General features: G+C 44.0%; 1 protein-coding gene across 4 annotated transcripts in view; it reads left to right on the forward strand.

Annotated features, from left to right (window-relative positions):
- CPXM2 (carboxypeptidase X, M14 family member 2) overlaps nt 1–12,630 on the forward strand; it is a 164,499-nt gene extending 151,869 nt beyond the window's left edge. For all 4 annotated transcript variants that reach the window (XM_053308486.1, XM_053308485.1, XM_053308487.1 and 1 more), the window contains one exon: nt 10,676–12,630. In XM_053308486.1, coding sequence (XP_053164461.1) covers nt 10,676–10,947 — 272 coding nt within the window. In that variant the 3' untranslated portion in view covers nt 10,948–12,630. The remainder of the gene's footprint in view (nt 1–10,675) is intronic.
- The last annotated feature ends 4,414 nt before the right edge of the window (nt 12,631–17,044 follow it).

Genomic DNA, 17,044 nt, shown 5'->3' on the forward strand with positions numbered 1-17,044 from the left:
TTCTTTACAATAATGATGCATAAGAAACATCTTTAAAACAAAAAACAAAAAAAACCAGTTTAACACTTGCCTCCTTTGCCACATTAGTTGACACCTTGATAACAATCTCAGCAATAGAATCAAGCCTATATAAAATATTTTGCAAACAGAAACATTAGTATGCTTCCAGGGAGATTGATGCTTGAAGGTCTAAGGAATGTTGACAGGCCCCAAACAATATTAAATCTTAGTATACATTCAAAGCTTACAGCAGTTGAATCTAGTTGATATGAACATTGTACCTGGAAAATAATGTTCCCTTGGAGCATATTACACCTATTTTGAAAGAGCTGCCCTGGCTGCCAATTTGTTTCAGGATCCAATTCAAGGTGCTGATTATTGCATTTAGAACCCTTAATGGGTTGGATCCTGGATACCTGAAAGATTGCCTGCTCCCGGGGGTTTCTGCCCACCTAACAAGATTGCCAGAGGGGCTTTTGCTCTGTGTGCTGACGTTGAGAGGCCAAATTGTTGTGCACTCGAGACAGGGCTTTCTGTCTTGTTGCCCCCAGGCTCTGGAATGCTCTCCCAGTGAATGTCCACTTTTTGATATCTGTGGCTGCTTTTAAAAAACAATTAAAGGCCTTTTTATTTGTTCAGGCTTTTACCCCTTAGGGGCTGTCAGGTCTCTCAGCTTTCCTGCTTCTGCCTGTATTTTAAAAAAATGTTTTTATGTTTTGGGGGTTTGGGTTTTTTGTTTGTTGTTTTTTTGGTGTGTTTTAAGGTTTTTATTGTTTAACTGATTTTGAGTTTTTAAATGGGATTTGTATGGAGTTTTACTTATTTTAATTTCTGTCAACCGCCTTGGGATGTCTTATGAAAGGCAGTATAAAATTAAACAAGCAAATAAATAATTGCTTCTCTCCCCATACTTGTACATGAGTGTAACATTATTTTATGACCCACAGTAAATGGGTCTCAAACTAATTTGCAGCCTGATCCACAGTGAAGCTGGAGTATTTAGATTACAGCTAGTTGAGACACGTTGAAATCAATGGGCTTGAAATCAAACACTCCATTTTAATGGGTTTATAGATTAGGCTGACACTTCTGTTTTCCAAGCAGAAAAATATTGTGAAGGGTAGAGTAGGACAGAAACACACTAATGGCATTACATATTAGTTTAGATTTCTTGGTAATTACATGGAACCTTTTCCTGTATTTTCACAGTGAAAGGCTTAACCCTGCTAACTGGTTAAAGAGGGAACTTTTGAAGTGCTGACTCATACTTGGTAGGTGAAGAGCAATTGTCCCTATTCAACCTCAGCACAATGGGAGATATCCAAACTAGTTAGTCATAACTAAGCATCACTGAGACAAATCCAGGCATGACTAAATTAAGTCTCATTCATTTCAGTGGGACTTAGTCATGACTAACATGGAGGTGAGTCTCACGATCAGTGAGACTCACCTTTAGGGGGTTTGCAGGGAGAGCGAGCTTAGCTCCAGACAGTCTTGGAGGAAACTGATTATCTAGACCCATTTCAAACTTGCTTCCGTACTGGCTATGGGGTGGAGACTGCCTTGGTCGGCCTGATGGATGATCTCCAACTGGGAATTGACTGAGGAGGTGTGACTCTGTTGGTCCTCTTGGACCTCTCGGCGGCTTTCAGTACTACCGACTAGGGATGTGCACAAAACTTGTTTGCCTGGTTCGGTTCGAATTCGACCCTCTGTGCACTACGCCACCACTGTGCACTGGGCCACCCCAGCACCCCACAAGTGGCTTTAAGGTTTTTCTCCATAGGGAAGAATGGAGGTTTCAGCAGCCCCATAACTGCACGGGGGCTGCTGGGGTGGCCCAGAGCAAGGGTGCCAACCACCCCCATGAGTTGCTAACCCATGGGGTGCTGGGTTTTGTTGTTTCTGAAGTGTTCTGAGTGTAGATTCTTTGGTAGCATATAAGATTTTCAATGACAAACTATGAATCCACTCTCATTGCTAACCTTAAAGACACATGAAGTTCAAAAATCACTTAAAAATCAGCCCTTTGCCCAATTACTTTCAAATAATTCTGATATCTTCCTTGCCCCCCTTGGGCACTACCACCCACCACACTTTGCTCTAGGCCACCCCTTTGCCCTGACGTGAAGCTATACATTTATTGACACCTCCATGCTTCTTTATGGAGAAAAACCTTAAAGGCGCATAAACCTGAAAAATCACTTAAAAATCAGCCTTTTGCCCAATTCCTTTCAAATAATTCTGATAGTTTCCTTGCCCCCCTTGGGCACTACCACCCACCACACTCCACTCTAGGACACCCCTTTCCTACCAACATGAAGCTATACATTTGCTGCAATCCTCATTATTCCCTATGAGGAATTCAAAAATACTTTTAAAATTCACCAATAATCAGAGGAGTGTCCGATTGCCTTGCGGTTTTGTGGGTGGTGGGAACCCCTGGGTGCCTACCACCCACCCCACCTTTGTGCCCCTAGGTGCTCCACAATAGGGGATAATGGGCTGGTTCAGGTCCCATTATACCCTATGAGAAAAATAATTAAAAATATTTCAAATATTCATAATAAATCATAGGAGTGTCTGATTGCTTCGAATTTTGGGTGGTTGTTGGCACCCATGTGTGCTACACCATAGGGAATAATGGGCTGGTTCGAGTCCCATTCTACCTTATGAGAGAAAAATAAAAATAAATTTCAAAAATTCATAAAAAATCGTACGAGTGTCCGGTTGCTTTGGGGTTTGGGTGGTAGGTACCCATGGGTGCCAGCTACCACCCCACCCACTTTTGGAGCTTCAAACCAGTTAGAACTGGTTCAAACCAAACCACCCCCAGTTTGGTTCGAATTCAAACCTGCAGCTTGAACCTGATAGCTGGTTTGGTTTGAATTTGAACCATCAAACCACCCTGGTTTGAATTCGAACCGGTTTGAGTTCGAACTGGTTCGCACATCCCTACTATCAACCATAGTATCCTTCTGGAGTGTCTGATGAGGTTGGGAGTGAGAGGCACTGCTCTGCAGTGGTTCCGTTCCTACCTCTTGGGCAGGTTCCAGATGGTGTCCCATGGAGACTGTTGTTCTTCAAAATCTGAACTTTTGTATGGTGTCCCTCAGGGCTCCGTATTGTCTCTGATGTTGTTTAGCATCTACGTGAAACCGCTGGGAGAGATCATCAGGAGATTTGGTGCAGGGTGCTATCCGTATGCTGATGACACCGAAATCTATTTCTCCATGTCAGCATCATCAGGAGAGGGCATAACCTCCCTAAATGCCTGCCTGGAGGTGGTAATGGGCTATTTTTTTATTTATTAAAACATTTTTATACCGCCCAAAACATACATCCCTGCGCGTTTCACAACAGAATTAAAAAAAAGTAAAACATTTGTTAAGACAAAAATGGGGGGGGGGCACAAACATTACAACAATTTAAAAATTTTAAAATAATATTTTAAAACAGCATTAAAACCATTAAAACCACATTAATTAAAAGCCTGGGTGAAGAGATGTATTTTTAAAGACTTTTTAAAAGCTGTCAGAGATGGGGAGGCTCTTATTTCACTAGGGAGCGCATTCCAAAGCCTCGGGGCAGCAGCGGAGAAGGCCCATCCCTGAGTGGCCACCAGACCAACCGGTGGCAGCTGCAGACGTACCTCTCCAGCAGATCTCAGTAGGTGGTGGGGTTCATGCTGAAGAAGGCATTCCCTTAAATACCCAGGGCCCAAACTGTTTAGGGCTTTATAGGTTATAACCAGCACCTTGTATTTTGCCCGGAAACATATTGACAGCCAATGTAGCTCCTTCAATACAGGAGTTATATGGTCTCTCCGAGATGACCTAGAGACCAACCTGGCTGCCGCATTCTGGACCAGCTGTAGTTTCTGGATTACGTACAAGGGCAGCCCCACATAGAGCGTATTACAGTAATCCAGTCTGGAGGTTACCAGCAGATGTACCACTGTTTTGAGGTCATTCACCTCAAGAAATGGACGCAGCTGGCGTATCAGCCGAAGCTGATAGAAGGCACTTCTGGCCACCGCCTCAACCTGGGAAACCAGGGAGAGGCTCGGATCCAGAAGCACCCCTAGACTGCGTACCTGTTCCTTCTGGGGAAGTGTGACCCCCATCCAGAACAGGCAGATCAAAATCATCTCTCGAGTTCCGACCCTGCACAATGAGTACCTCTGTCTTGCCTGGATTCAGTCTCATATATGACCTCTAAACAGTGGCACATCTGCTGGTATCCTCCAGACTGGATTACTGCAATGTGCTCTATGTGGGGCACCTTGTACGTAGTCCGGAAACTACAGTTGGTCCAGAAGGTGACAGCCAGGCTGGTCTCTAGGTCATCTCAAAGTGACCATATTACTCCTCTATTGAAGGAGCTACACTGGCTGCTGATGTGTTTCCGGGCAAAATACAAGGTGCTGGTCATAACCTATAAAGCCCTAAACAGCTTGGACCCTGGGTATTTAAGAGAACATCTTCTTCGTCATGAACCCCACGGCCCATTGAGATAATCAGGAGAGGTCCGTCTGCATTTGCCACCAGCTCGTCTGGTAGTTACTCGGGGACGGGCCATCTCCGTTGCTGCCCCGAGGCTTTGGAATGCGCTCCCTAGTGAAATAAGAGCTTCTGACAATTCTTAAAAATTCATCTCTGACAATTCTTAAAAAGTCTTTAAAGACACATCTGTTCACCCAGGCTTTTAACTGATATTGTTTTGATTGTTTTAATGTTGTTTTTAGAATATTGTTTTAAATTTTTTTTAATTGTTCTGTTTTAAATTTCTTGCTTTGTTTGTAACTAATGTTCTAGCGTTGTTTTTATCTTGTTGTAAACCACTCAGAGACGTAAGTTTTGGGCGGTATAAACATATGTTAAATAAACAAACAAACAAACAAACAAACAAACAAACAAATAAATAAAATAGTCCGCTCTCCCTGCAGATGATCACCTGCGGAGACTTGGGCGGCCGGATTGGCCACCCACATGACTGCCAGCTACGTCATGGAGCTGCGGGGATCGGGGGCAGCCCCCAGAAGTTCCCCAGAACTTCCAGGATGCCTGACACGAGCACGTAGGGCTTCTGGGAGAGACTGGGGGTCTCCTCGTGTACTGCCATGCCACGGAGCTGCACCGCGGCAATACACGATCAGGAAGAGGAGGTTAACGGAGCGCTTGCTCCGTTAGCCTCGGCTAAGGGGAGGGGGAATTAGGCGGGTTAGCTGACAGGAGCCACGTGGCTCCCGTGGCAGCACACGACCGCCAAAAAGCTGGCTAGGCTCCCATAGCCCACTTTTGGGCGATCGTGAGAATCGCCTCTTAGTCTGGATGTTGCCCAGTGTGTCTCCAGTGGCTGTTGCTGGTTTCTGCTTTTGTTTTGTGTCTGCTGTCCCTTGAAGTGCATGCACTTCATTAGTCAGGATGTCAGCCATTATTATTATTATTATTTATGTTGTATCAGTAATACCTGTCCCACTAAGTATCAATCATATTATTAAGGTTTTTTTTACAAAAATATGTTGACAACCTATGCTAAATGCAGGCCAGATCTTGGGACCTTTCCTTTGTTTCATTCAAATTGTTCATACAAAATGAGGAACATAGGAATGTAGGTAGCTGCTTTATACCAAATCAGACCACTGGTCCATCAAGCTCAGTATTATCTACACAGACCGGCAGCTGCTCAAGGTTACAGGCAGGAAACTTTCCCAGCCCTTTTTGGAGATGCCAGAGAGGAAACATGGACCCCTCTGCATAAGCATGCATGTGCTCTTCCCAGAGCGACACTATCTCCTAAAGGGAATATCTTACAGTGCTCATACGTGTTTTATTTTATGTATTTATTTATTACATTTTATACCACCCCATCCAAAGGCTCTGGGCAGTTCACACAAGTCTCCCATTCAAATGAAAATCAGGGTGGCCCCTGCTTAGCAAAGGGGGAAACTCATACAGTACTTGCTACCACAAGACCAGCTCATGTCTCATGCATAGGAAAGCCCTGAGGGCACTCTATAAGGCACCCAGTCCTATAAACCTATACCTCTGGTTCTTACACTAAAGTAGGAAATTATTCATTACCAATGATCATTTACATTAACTAACTAACTTTCTATCTATCTATCTATCTATCTATCTATCTATCTATCTATCTATCTATCTACACACATGTTTATTTTGGATTACAGATGAGATTTGCTATAGGAATTTGGTTTCTTATTAATATCATTGGCAGAAGTAAAATTGTTTTTCCTCCAAAGCTGACAGCTTGGTTCTTGTGGCTACTCTCAAAGAAAGGCCTGGAGTGACAAGGAAAGGACACAGTAGTGTCTGGCAATCTCTAACCGCAGATGCAGCACTGTGATGCTTTTTATATAATGAATGTACACCAACAAAACTATCCAGCTTGTTTCAATGTCTGAAATGACTTCTGTGGAGAATCCACCCTCACTTCCAACCAGAGAATCAAATCTCAGAACACTTCAGACATTGAAAACAACAGAACTCAGTGCCCCATGGGCTTGTCATTTTGGGGGTGGTTGGCACTTTATGTGCACTAGAAAACCACAACCCACTCTGGGGGAAAAAATCACCCTTTCACCAAATTATTTGAAATCTGGGTAGTAGCAGGCATTCATTGGGGCACTACCACCTGACCCACTCTTCTGCCCCCTTTTCTGTCCCGAATCTCCCAAAAAGACATGCCAACTCCAAAAAATGTTTTTACATTCCTCTGCCCAATTTCTTTGGAATCTGAGTGGTAGCTTCTCTGCACCCATTGGGCACTACCACCCACCACAACCCGCTCTAGACCATACTGGTGCCCCCACATAGAGTTATAAGGCTGCTGAAATCCCCATTATTCCCTATGGGGGAAAGCTTAGACATGGCAACTTAATTTTTTTTAAAAAACTCACCCCTTTGCGCAACTTCTTTGAAATTTGGGTGGTAGCTTCCACCCATTGGGCACTACCACCCACCCCACTCTTTTGCCCCCAGAACCCCTTTTTTGTCCTGAATCAATTTGGATTCAGAAAATTCAGGTACAAATCGAATCTGGAGTGATTCAGGGGGCAGATATGGACCCACTACAAATGGAGGTGATTTGATTTGGGTACAAAATGAATGAAAAAATCAATTTGTGCACATCCCTACTGTTGCTCCTTGCTTTTCCCCATGAACGACACAGAATAAATCAGGCAAATTAGCAAATTATGCTGGCTTGCTTAATATACATAACTTATACAAGTAACAGAGTTCAGCTTGTATTGGCAAGGAATTTGATTTTTTAAAAAATCTCAAAATCTCAATTTGTAGACCGCCCCAAACTTCTGTCTCTGGGCGGTTTACAACACAAAACAAATTGAGACAAGAATAAAACCTTAAAACAATTTAAAACCACAATCAGGTTAAAAGGCTTGGGTGAATAAGCAAGTCCTTAAGGACTTTTTTAAAGTTGCCAGGAGATGGGGAGGCTCTTATTTCATCACCTGGCCTCTGAGCATGTGTGGTGGCCACTTGCAGGGTCAGCATGGTGTTGATGACCATGCAGATGGCCTCTGTGCATGTGCAGCAGCCAGGTGAGTACTGTAGGTAGGTTGGTCACCGTGCAGGATGCTGTGTTCGGTGCTGCTGCTCCCCGTGGCTTCTAGGTATCAGCAGTATCACAGCTAAAGACTTTTAAAGGTACCTCTCACTACCCACAACCACGACCCCCTCACCGGCCACCACTGCTACTAATGATATTTTAAATGGTGCCTAGTCTGAGTAGTGATGGGCTGATGGCTGTACAATTCTACCTCATTACCTGCGGATCCAGCATCCATAGTTTCGCATATCCGCAATCAGGGAACTGACACCCAACCTCGGCAAATGCAGTAAAAAGCAGGGAGGGTTAAATCCATGTGTCAAGGGTGGCTGGAAATGACGTAGACATGTGGACTTAATGTGGTCCATTTTGAGCATGGAAGCCATTCAGTTTTTTAAAAAACAGCTTTTCCTTGAAAATTTGTGAAAGAATGGCAAAATTCAGACTTCTAGGGGGGCATTGCTGGAAGGCTGGAGGCCTGTGGAGCATGGTAGGACACTTTGAGTTATTTGCCCATTTTGGGTCATTTTTGGAAGATTTTCAGGCCTCCAGGAACCCAACTCCCGCAATCCCATATACTTTGGTATTTGTGTTTCACTATTCACAGTAATTGCGGAGAATGGAACCCTCACAAATACCGAGGTCCACCTATAATGTGATGTCATAGCCTCTGTAGATCCTCTATACTTCTGCCGAGTATGTGGGTTCAAAGGAGTTTTCAAGGAAAAAGCAGGATTATTACTTTTTGTGCAATTTGGTGATTTGGAGATTGATTTGGAAGTAGTGATGCTGCTGTGAACATGGTACTGTCTACATGATAATATTTCTGCCCCTCAAACATTGGCAGATAGGTAGATTATTATAAAAACATAATACATTTCCAATCTTCTTTCTGTCAAAGGAAAGCTTCTGTGAAAAGGATGCCTGGAATTTCTCATCACTCAGGGAAGAGAGAGTATAAAACAGGAACATTTTGTGGAGTAATGATTGGTATGGAAGACACTGGCGTTGTCACTTTTGTATGCCTAGCACAGTGGTGCCACTGTATGGAGCCAGCAGTAGTTCTACGAGCATTAAAATATTTATTCCCATTATCACGGATGGGAAAAATCTGCAGGAATGTTTTACTGGCTATTTGAGGGACCGCCTGCTCCCAAGGATTTCTGCCTGCTTGGCAAGGTCATTGGAAGAGGCTCTGCTCCATATGCCAACAATAAAGGAGGCTCGGCTGTCATGCACATGGGATGGGGCCTTCTGAGTTATTGCCTCCAGACTTTGGAATGCTCTCCCAATGGGCATCTGCTCCTCAGTCTCCATCACGGTTTTTAGAAAGCAAGTGCAATCTTGGCTTTTTACCCAGACGTTTATATGAGTGTTTATTTGTTGCTGCTGCTCTGTATTGTATGGTGTCATTGTGTAAGTTCTTTAAATTTTTAATTAGATTTGTATTTTTCTATTCCAACTTAATATTTTTATTCTGTAACTGCTTTATAGTGTTTTAATTTTTTTGTAAATTGCCTTGAGATTGTTTTAATGAAAGGCAATATAAAAAGCTAACAATCAATCAATCAATCAATAAGTATTCATAGTGCTACTGTTGGTTTTCTACAGTGGTGCCACTACTTCTGGGTTTACAGCAGCACCAGTGTCTTCCATTCATTAGTACTGTGCATCATGTCAGCCACTAAGTTTAATTTTAAAAGACTGTATAAACAGAGCATGATAGCATGCTGTACACTGAAGAGAGAGGTGAATTATTATTATTAATTCTGAGTCCCAAATATTTATTTATTATTAATATATTTTACATCTCTCTCTCTCTATACACACACACACACACACACACACACACACACACACACACACACATACACACACACATTCATACACTGCCCTATACAAAAAAGTCCCTGGGCAATATAAAACCAGTTAAAACATTAACATAATTTTAAAAATTTTAAATATAATAAAAATTCTAAAACTGAAGCTCTAAAACAGGTATGTCATTAGGTCCTTCTTAAAAACATTCATGGAAGGGGAAACTTTAATTTCTTTGGGAAGCATGTTCCAGAGTCCCAGGGCAACTCTAGAAAATGCCTGGTTCCGTAACACCACCAACCGAGCTGGTGGCAACGGCAACTGATTCTCCCTAGATTATCTTAACAGGTGGTGGGGTTGATGAAGAAAGTGATCTCTTTAATACCTCGAGCCCAAGCCATTTAGGGATTTACTAGCACTTCGTATTTTGCCTGGAAACTTATTGGCAAGCAGTGTACTTCTTTTAAAATGATCTCTTTGTGTAATATGATCTCTTTGTGTAATATGATCTCTTTGTGTAATATGATCTCTTTGGACAACCCTGGAGACCAACCTGGCTGCTGCATTCTGTACGAACTGCAGTTTCCGAACTACATACAAAGGCAGCCCAACGTAGAGTGCATCCATATATATGAATGGTTTACAAGACTGATTGATTGATTGATTGATATACTGCCTTTCGTAAAATTCATCCCAAGGTGGTTTACAAAAGTTAATATAACAGAAAAATCACATTAATACATTAAAATCAATTAAGACTGCGTAAAATACCAAGAAGTAACAGCCATAAAAAATAAAGACAAGAGTAGCCAGAAAGGAGAGATTGGCAATCCCTAAGGTGTTGAAGCCTGAACAAATAAAAGCGCTTTCAGTTGTTTTTAAATGGCCACACACACCAGAGAATGGATACCCACTGTAAGAGCATTCCAGAGCCTGAGAGAGAGAAGGCCCTGTCCTGTGTTTAAAACAGAACCTGCAAGAATTAAAACATTATTTTAAAAAAAAATTACAGTAAAAACTTTAACTAATTAACCAAAGCCTGGTTAATTAAACAAGTATGCTGCCAGAGCATCTCAAATAGCCAGAGCATTTCATCCCAAACAGCCAGAGCAAGATTCAGAGCAATCATTTAGTATTAGATTGTTGGTGTATAGCTATTAAATCAATCATCTTGCTGCAAGAGCCTTAGATATTACAATGATTGAATGTATGGCAAACCAAAAATGTGCTGTATGTTTATGGTTTTTGTTTGTTTCTTCAACAGCCAGTGATGGAGATTATTGGCGTCTTCTGAACCCAGGTGAATATGTGGTCACTGCAAAAGCAGAGGGCTATACTGCCTCCAGCAAAAACTGTGCTGTAGGCTATGACATGGGAGCAACTCGGTGTGATTTCATGATCAGCAAAACCAACTTGGCCCGAATCAAAGAGATCATGGAGAAATTTGGGAAGCAGCCTATTAGCCTGTCTCTCCGACGACTCAGGCAGCGAGCTAGGCAGAGGCGTCAGCAGTATAGACTACTTTCTACAGTGTAACAAATTGTGTTATCATGCTCTGTACTTAAACGGAAACCTACTGTAGTAGTAGATATTTTAATATAGATGATATTTTAATACCTCCCCTTTTCACAATATTCTAATCCATGATGTTGTATTGAAGAATATCTCTTGGATTTCCACAGCTCAATATTTAGATTCATATGATCTTTTGAAAAATTTGGAACAAAAATTCCCCCCCCGGAAAGGATCCAGCAAAATAGCAATTGCATGGGGCAGTTATGGCCTCAGATTCAAAGGGAAGGCCAGGCCTTGTATTGTGCTCATAGGAATGTTATGCAGAAGCCATTTCAAATCGCCTGTTGCCTTTAAACCATTGAATTAAAAATGCTGTGAATACCAACATTGAGTTTGGAGGTTGGAAACTTGATTTCTGGATTAAATATTAAGTATCTGAATGTAAAACTTTGGGCTTGGGGCCAGAATTCTGCCCAAGAGGCAAGACACTGTCTCTCTGGTTCACTGACACCCAGTGTGGTGCCATTGCAGCACAACTAAGTGCAAGGGGGAAGGCAAAGAGATGTGTGAAGAAGTGAAAGCAGTTTAAGTTGTGTCTTGATTGTCATGTAAAAATAAAATACTAGATACCTGTACAAGTGTTTTCTCAGGTGTAACAGATGTAGCTCTGATTCAGTGTAATGTGGGGTTGCTGGGAACAAGTTTTAACATGGTGTCAAGAAAGTAACAGTTTGCTGGACATGTAGCTCTAAAATGATTTTAAAAACAGTGAATTTCACCTCCTTCACACCAGTAATCACCACCTCGTAGCTTGTTTTATTAACATATCTTTCATACAATTGTGCTTGTGTTTAGAGTGTCATCATTATGTGATCCTATTATTAAGTTAACACCAACTTAAATTGGATGTTAATATGCTTGATACCAGGTTAGGTGGACAAGTGCTGCCAAAAATCTTATGCAAATAGAATATCAGATAATTTGCTGCTCTACTCTTCAAGGCTTAGGGAGGTTTGATTGTCCTCTTAGAAAACTAAAGTAACTTTTCTGTTTAAATTATTGGAGGACAAGATCATTCATAGTTAAATTAGTGGAGGTTAGAAGAGTTGGTGGAGCATAATGGCTGAGCTATGAATCAAGTTCTTGGTTCAAGCTTGTCTCTGCCGTGAACTCACTAAGAGAGCTTAGGCAAGTCTCCCATATGTAATATGGGAATAATGATATTTACTTACCTTACAGAATTGTTGTAAGGAATACAAGGTAATGTATGTGAACACACTTTCAACACTGTAACAGTACTATATAAATATTAAGTAGTAGTAGTAGGAATGAATGGGATCAACTTGTACAAGGGGAAAGCAATGAGCACTGGCTTTCTCTTCAATGTAAGAAAAAAAAATGAGTGGATTGATCTCACAGGATTTGGACCTCATGATGCCATTTGGTGGTAGAGCCTTAACTCTTCTCTTCTGTCTAAAAATAAGTCAGTTATCTCATGTATATAGGCATGGTAGCAAGACTTTAGTGGGTCCTGTCAAGTACATTTCTGTTAACATTGTTATGATTGCTAATTACAGCAGTTGTCCGGCTTGATATGTTTTTGTGAGGCCTGGAGGGGGGGAAAAGATCATCAACACAATAATGTTAAAAACTAAAGGAAATAAAACTGCTGCAAGAAGGTTATTGATAGTAGACCTGCAACGACATGTTTGTTCTATATATAATTTATTAGCTCTTTTAAACTAAGAAGTATCCATGATGAACGTACATTGCAAAATATGCCAAATGATTTGTACATATTAAAAGTCAGCAATGAGCACACAGCAACCTCTGCAGATTTTCAGGCTGTTTCTCATGAGACAGTTTGTATCCTGATAAAGATAATCACATGTGTTTGTGTGCCTTACAAATATAAGTTTATCCTTCGGAATTCAAGGAAACAGGAATAATGAAAGGATTGGGACCACACTACTATGTATTCTAAACACCTTTCTTTGAAACATACATGTGGTCTCCATAACTGTGGTACTTATCATCTGGAAACATTTCCCCATAGTTCCCCAAATGCCTGAATGCACTGCATACATAGAGCAGAGCTTCTTTTTCTTTGGCAGCTTTTTTGCTAAGAATGGAAGCCTTCTTGCTGTTCTGCCAATCTCCAGTAAGTAATGCCAAGTGGGGGAGAAATAGGAAGATCTTTAGTGAATCATAAAGACTATTCACACGTGTGGAGGAAACCAGGCTAAGGGAGCCCAGCCTGGTCTCCCCCATGCGGCTCCTGGTGGTTTTCCCACTTAATTGCCCCCCCTTAAATGAGATCAGCGGAGCAAGTGTTCCGCTAACCCCGTTTAGTTGATTGTGAGTTGGCGCGGCTCCGCACTGCAGCGACACGTGAGTACACCCCCTGCCGGGAGACAACAGCAAGCTTCCCAGCCTTGGTCTCCCCAGAATGCCCCACACACTTGCATGGGGCATCCTAGGACTTCTGGGGGGCATGTGGTCCCCGATCCCTACCGCCCCTACCTGCTCCATATCAGAGCCGTGTCGGAGCTGGTAGTCATGTGGGTGACCGGCTAGCCTGCTGATCGTCTGCGGGGAGAGCAGGCTTGACCCAATCGTGTGTAGAGCCTCATAGAATTTTACAGGGACCTCTAGTCAAACTCCCTCTAGTTTGACCTCTAGTCAAATTCCCTGCTCAGTACAGGAATCTGCTACAGCATCTGTATCTGAAAACCTAGAGAATAACAGCCCACCACTCCATGAGGTAGACTGTTGCACTGTGGAACAGTTTTTACAGTTGGGAAATCCATTCTAATGTCTAGACTGAATCTGCTTTCTAGTGATTTCAACCCATTGTTTCTAGACCTGCCTCCAAATGCAATTTAAAATGGAACCAGATTTTTTAATGGGAGGAGTTTGCAGTTCAATCTCTCCCCACCCTCCAGATTCAAAGGCCTCATTCACATGCAGTGCGAAATTGGAGGTAAATCAAAGCAACAGCTGGAATGTGTGGGATTTGGATTTTTACTAGCAGCAAAGCGAAAGCAAGTGTACATAGGTCAAAGTCAGTGGAAATTGCCACATTAGAATCATCAGTCCATAAATCATAGTCGAGTGCCAAGTCCAGTATGGGTCAGTTGCCCGTTCCATAGTCCAGGGGGTTCCGAAAAGAGTCACAAGTAGATAGCCAGGCATGGGGTCAAGCTCACAGGAGCAAACAGGAACAAGGTGCTCAAAAGCAGAGAGCTGGAACTGGATGCCAAAAGCAATCAGTTGAAACCAGCGCGGTGCAGAGTGAGTGGTCTGAATGTATACCTCTTCAAGGTTAAATGCCAGGTGAAGCCAATTAAGGCCCCGCCTGACTTCAGAGCTACAGATTCAGACACTTCCCTGGTCAGACTTTGCAGCCAAATGGCAGCTGCTTCTCTGTACAAAATGCTGCTCCTTTCTGTGGTCACACCAATGTTCCACATAGCTCACAGGTCTGCTGCTTGGTCTCGGCTCCTCCCATCTGAGGAGAATGGATCCCCGGCAGCCTCCTGCTGTTCCACAATAGGTAAGCTCTCCATCCGTGGGGCTTCCTCCTCAGCGTCCTGCAGCAGGACCATATCGGGACTGTGGGTCAGGCAGTTCCTCCTCAGAATCTTCTTAATTGGACTGCTGTCTGACAAGTGTGGCCTCTCCCTGCTCTTGACCGCCGAGGCTGTATCCTAGGCAGCCACGCTCCATTCATGTTGCCAGATTGAGGGCAGGGTGTCAGCATGTCATCTGGGTAAACACCATTGGCCACATTTCCAAAAGGGGCATCTTGATCATGCCCGGCTTGCTCCAGCTTTGCCAGCTGGCTTCCTCAGGCCAATGACCATGTAACCCCTTCCTACCTGTACTTATGTCACCTCAATAAAATGTGGCAGAACATGGAATCATGCAGTAATTACTTGGCAGCAGAGGGTCATATCCTCATGGGGGGAGGTGTGGAGTGACACACATCCAGGTGGGGGGGCTGTATTATTCAAACCTTTGTGCATTTTAGTGCATGAAGGTGGTGTTGGGATGGGGGCCCCGAGAGAGGGCCCCCCCAAACCAGATATCGGTTTCCTCTTTGTCTGCTCTCCGAAACCAGAGACCCATGGGCTGACACCAGAGGTGCACCTAGGTAATTTTGAAGCCTGGATCTAAAAGCCTTTCGAGGCCCCCCTACCCTGCATATCAAGCATCATCATGCTTGGCTGGGCAACCACACCACCTGGGACAGGCTAAAGAGGATTTTGGGGGCCTCAGGGGCTGTGGAGGCCCTGGACTTCAGCCTGGAAGCCCAGGGGTAAGAGCGCCTCTGGCTGACACACCTCCAGCTTGAATAAAAGAAAGGCCTCTGTGCACTATGTGCCCCAAACAAAGTCTGTGTTATACACAGCAAGTCTTGGGTTGGTTTAGGAGACCCCATGTCCTCCGCTGACCCATCCAACCCCCAAAACCACTTGGAGCCCTCCCTGCCACTAGCCAGGGGATCCCATGTCCTCCCCTGTCCCATCCAACCCCCCAAATGTTGCCTTCCCCACCAATGACCAAGTGCTTTGCACTTGCATTTGGAAAGAAACACAACAGTTTGATAAATAATGCTTTCACTTTATTTGACAGTAATATACTGGCAGCCCTTTCATTAGCAAGACGGGGACAGGTATTTGCAAGGCAGGGACAGGTGTTTCATTAGGAAGGCAGGGACAGGTGTTTGCAATTTCTGCCCACTACTACTGCCACCGGTGTGGGCGATGACCCCATGTTAGCATTACTGGTTAAAAGGGCTCGGGCTGCACTCCCTTCCAACTTCACACACCTGCTTGGGCAGTGGACCAAATGGACATGCTCCCAGGTGTGTCTTGCAAAGGCAGTTCTCACTGCCCACTCCTCCCTGCTACCACCAGCGACCCTCAGGACTGGGGCTGCAGAGCCTGCCAGTACAGCATCCCCATCTCTGCCGGGAGCCCCTCTGCCACTGTTCTCACCCACTGGATGTGCAAGTGAGTCCATGGGCTACTCTAGCAGGACATCTCCCCTTGACTCTCATATGTTATGCAGGATACAGCAGGCCACAATCACCTTTGGCACAAGATCCTCCTTGACATCCAGCAAAGTATAGAGGGTGAGCCACAATGTCTTCAGCCTCCCAAACGCCTGCTCCACCACAATCCTCATGCTGCTGTGACTGAAGTTGAAGTTCCTCTCTCGGGCATCTCTAGGTGGCGCAATAAGGGGTGACCAACCATTCCTGCAGGCTGTATCCCTGGCCCCTTAATATCACCAGATTCATCCATTGCCCACGCATCTCCATGGGTGCAATGTTCTCCCAAGTACCTGAGCACAGCTTGAAGGTGAGTGTAGAGGTTCAGAAAAATGGCTGTGTTGTGGCTTCTGCCCAACACCCCGGCATAGATGTCCATGAATGAGTCCACCACACCTTGGAGGGTCATGGTGTAGTAGTGCTTCTGCCTGCAATACTCATGGTGTCAGGGAGCATGCTAAAATTTCCAAGTATGTGTCATCTATACAGCCGAGGACACCCAGGAACCCCTTCTCCTGGAACCCCAACAACACCTCCTGCGTGTCGCTCATGTGGATCACATCCTCTAGAAACATTTCTACCTGGAGGTCCACCACTTCCTTGACTATCTCACAGATGGAAATTGTTCCAACTGCAAACATGTTGCTCATGGACAGGTAGTTTATGTTGGAGGCCAGCTTGTAAATAGTTATGGCAAACAACTTGTGTGCTGGCAATGCACGGTGCATCATAGTGTCTTGCCAGTGAAGCACAGGCTCCCTCTCTCTTACCAGGAAGTTGAAGGTCACCCAAGACAAGCTGCCCCCAAGAACTTGTCATCCCATTCATCTGCATCTTCCACTATGCTCCAAGTGCTATCATATCTTGGCAACACCCACCTCCTTTGCACCATCTAATCTTCCGACAGGACATTGGAAGCAGAGGAGAGGGCCACTGCATGTCTCTGGGCTGTTTCAATGGCTGCCCTGGAGTGTGAAATCAGCCCATTGAATATCCAGGAGACCACAAAGAAACTTGCAGCCTCCCCATGCAGCTTCTGAACCCACGGGTCTCAAATGT

The sequence above is a fragment of the Hemicordylus capensis genome, chromosome 3 (genome assembly GCF_027244095.1).
Source record: "Hemicordylus capensis ecotype Gifberg chromosome 3, rHemCap1.1.pri, whole genome shotgun sequence".
Taxonomy (NCBI): Eukaryota; Metazoa; Chordata; class Lepidosauria; order Squamata; family Cordylidae; genus Hemicordylus; species Hemicordylus capensis.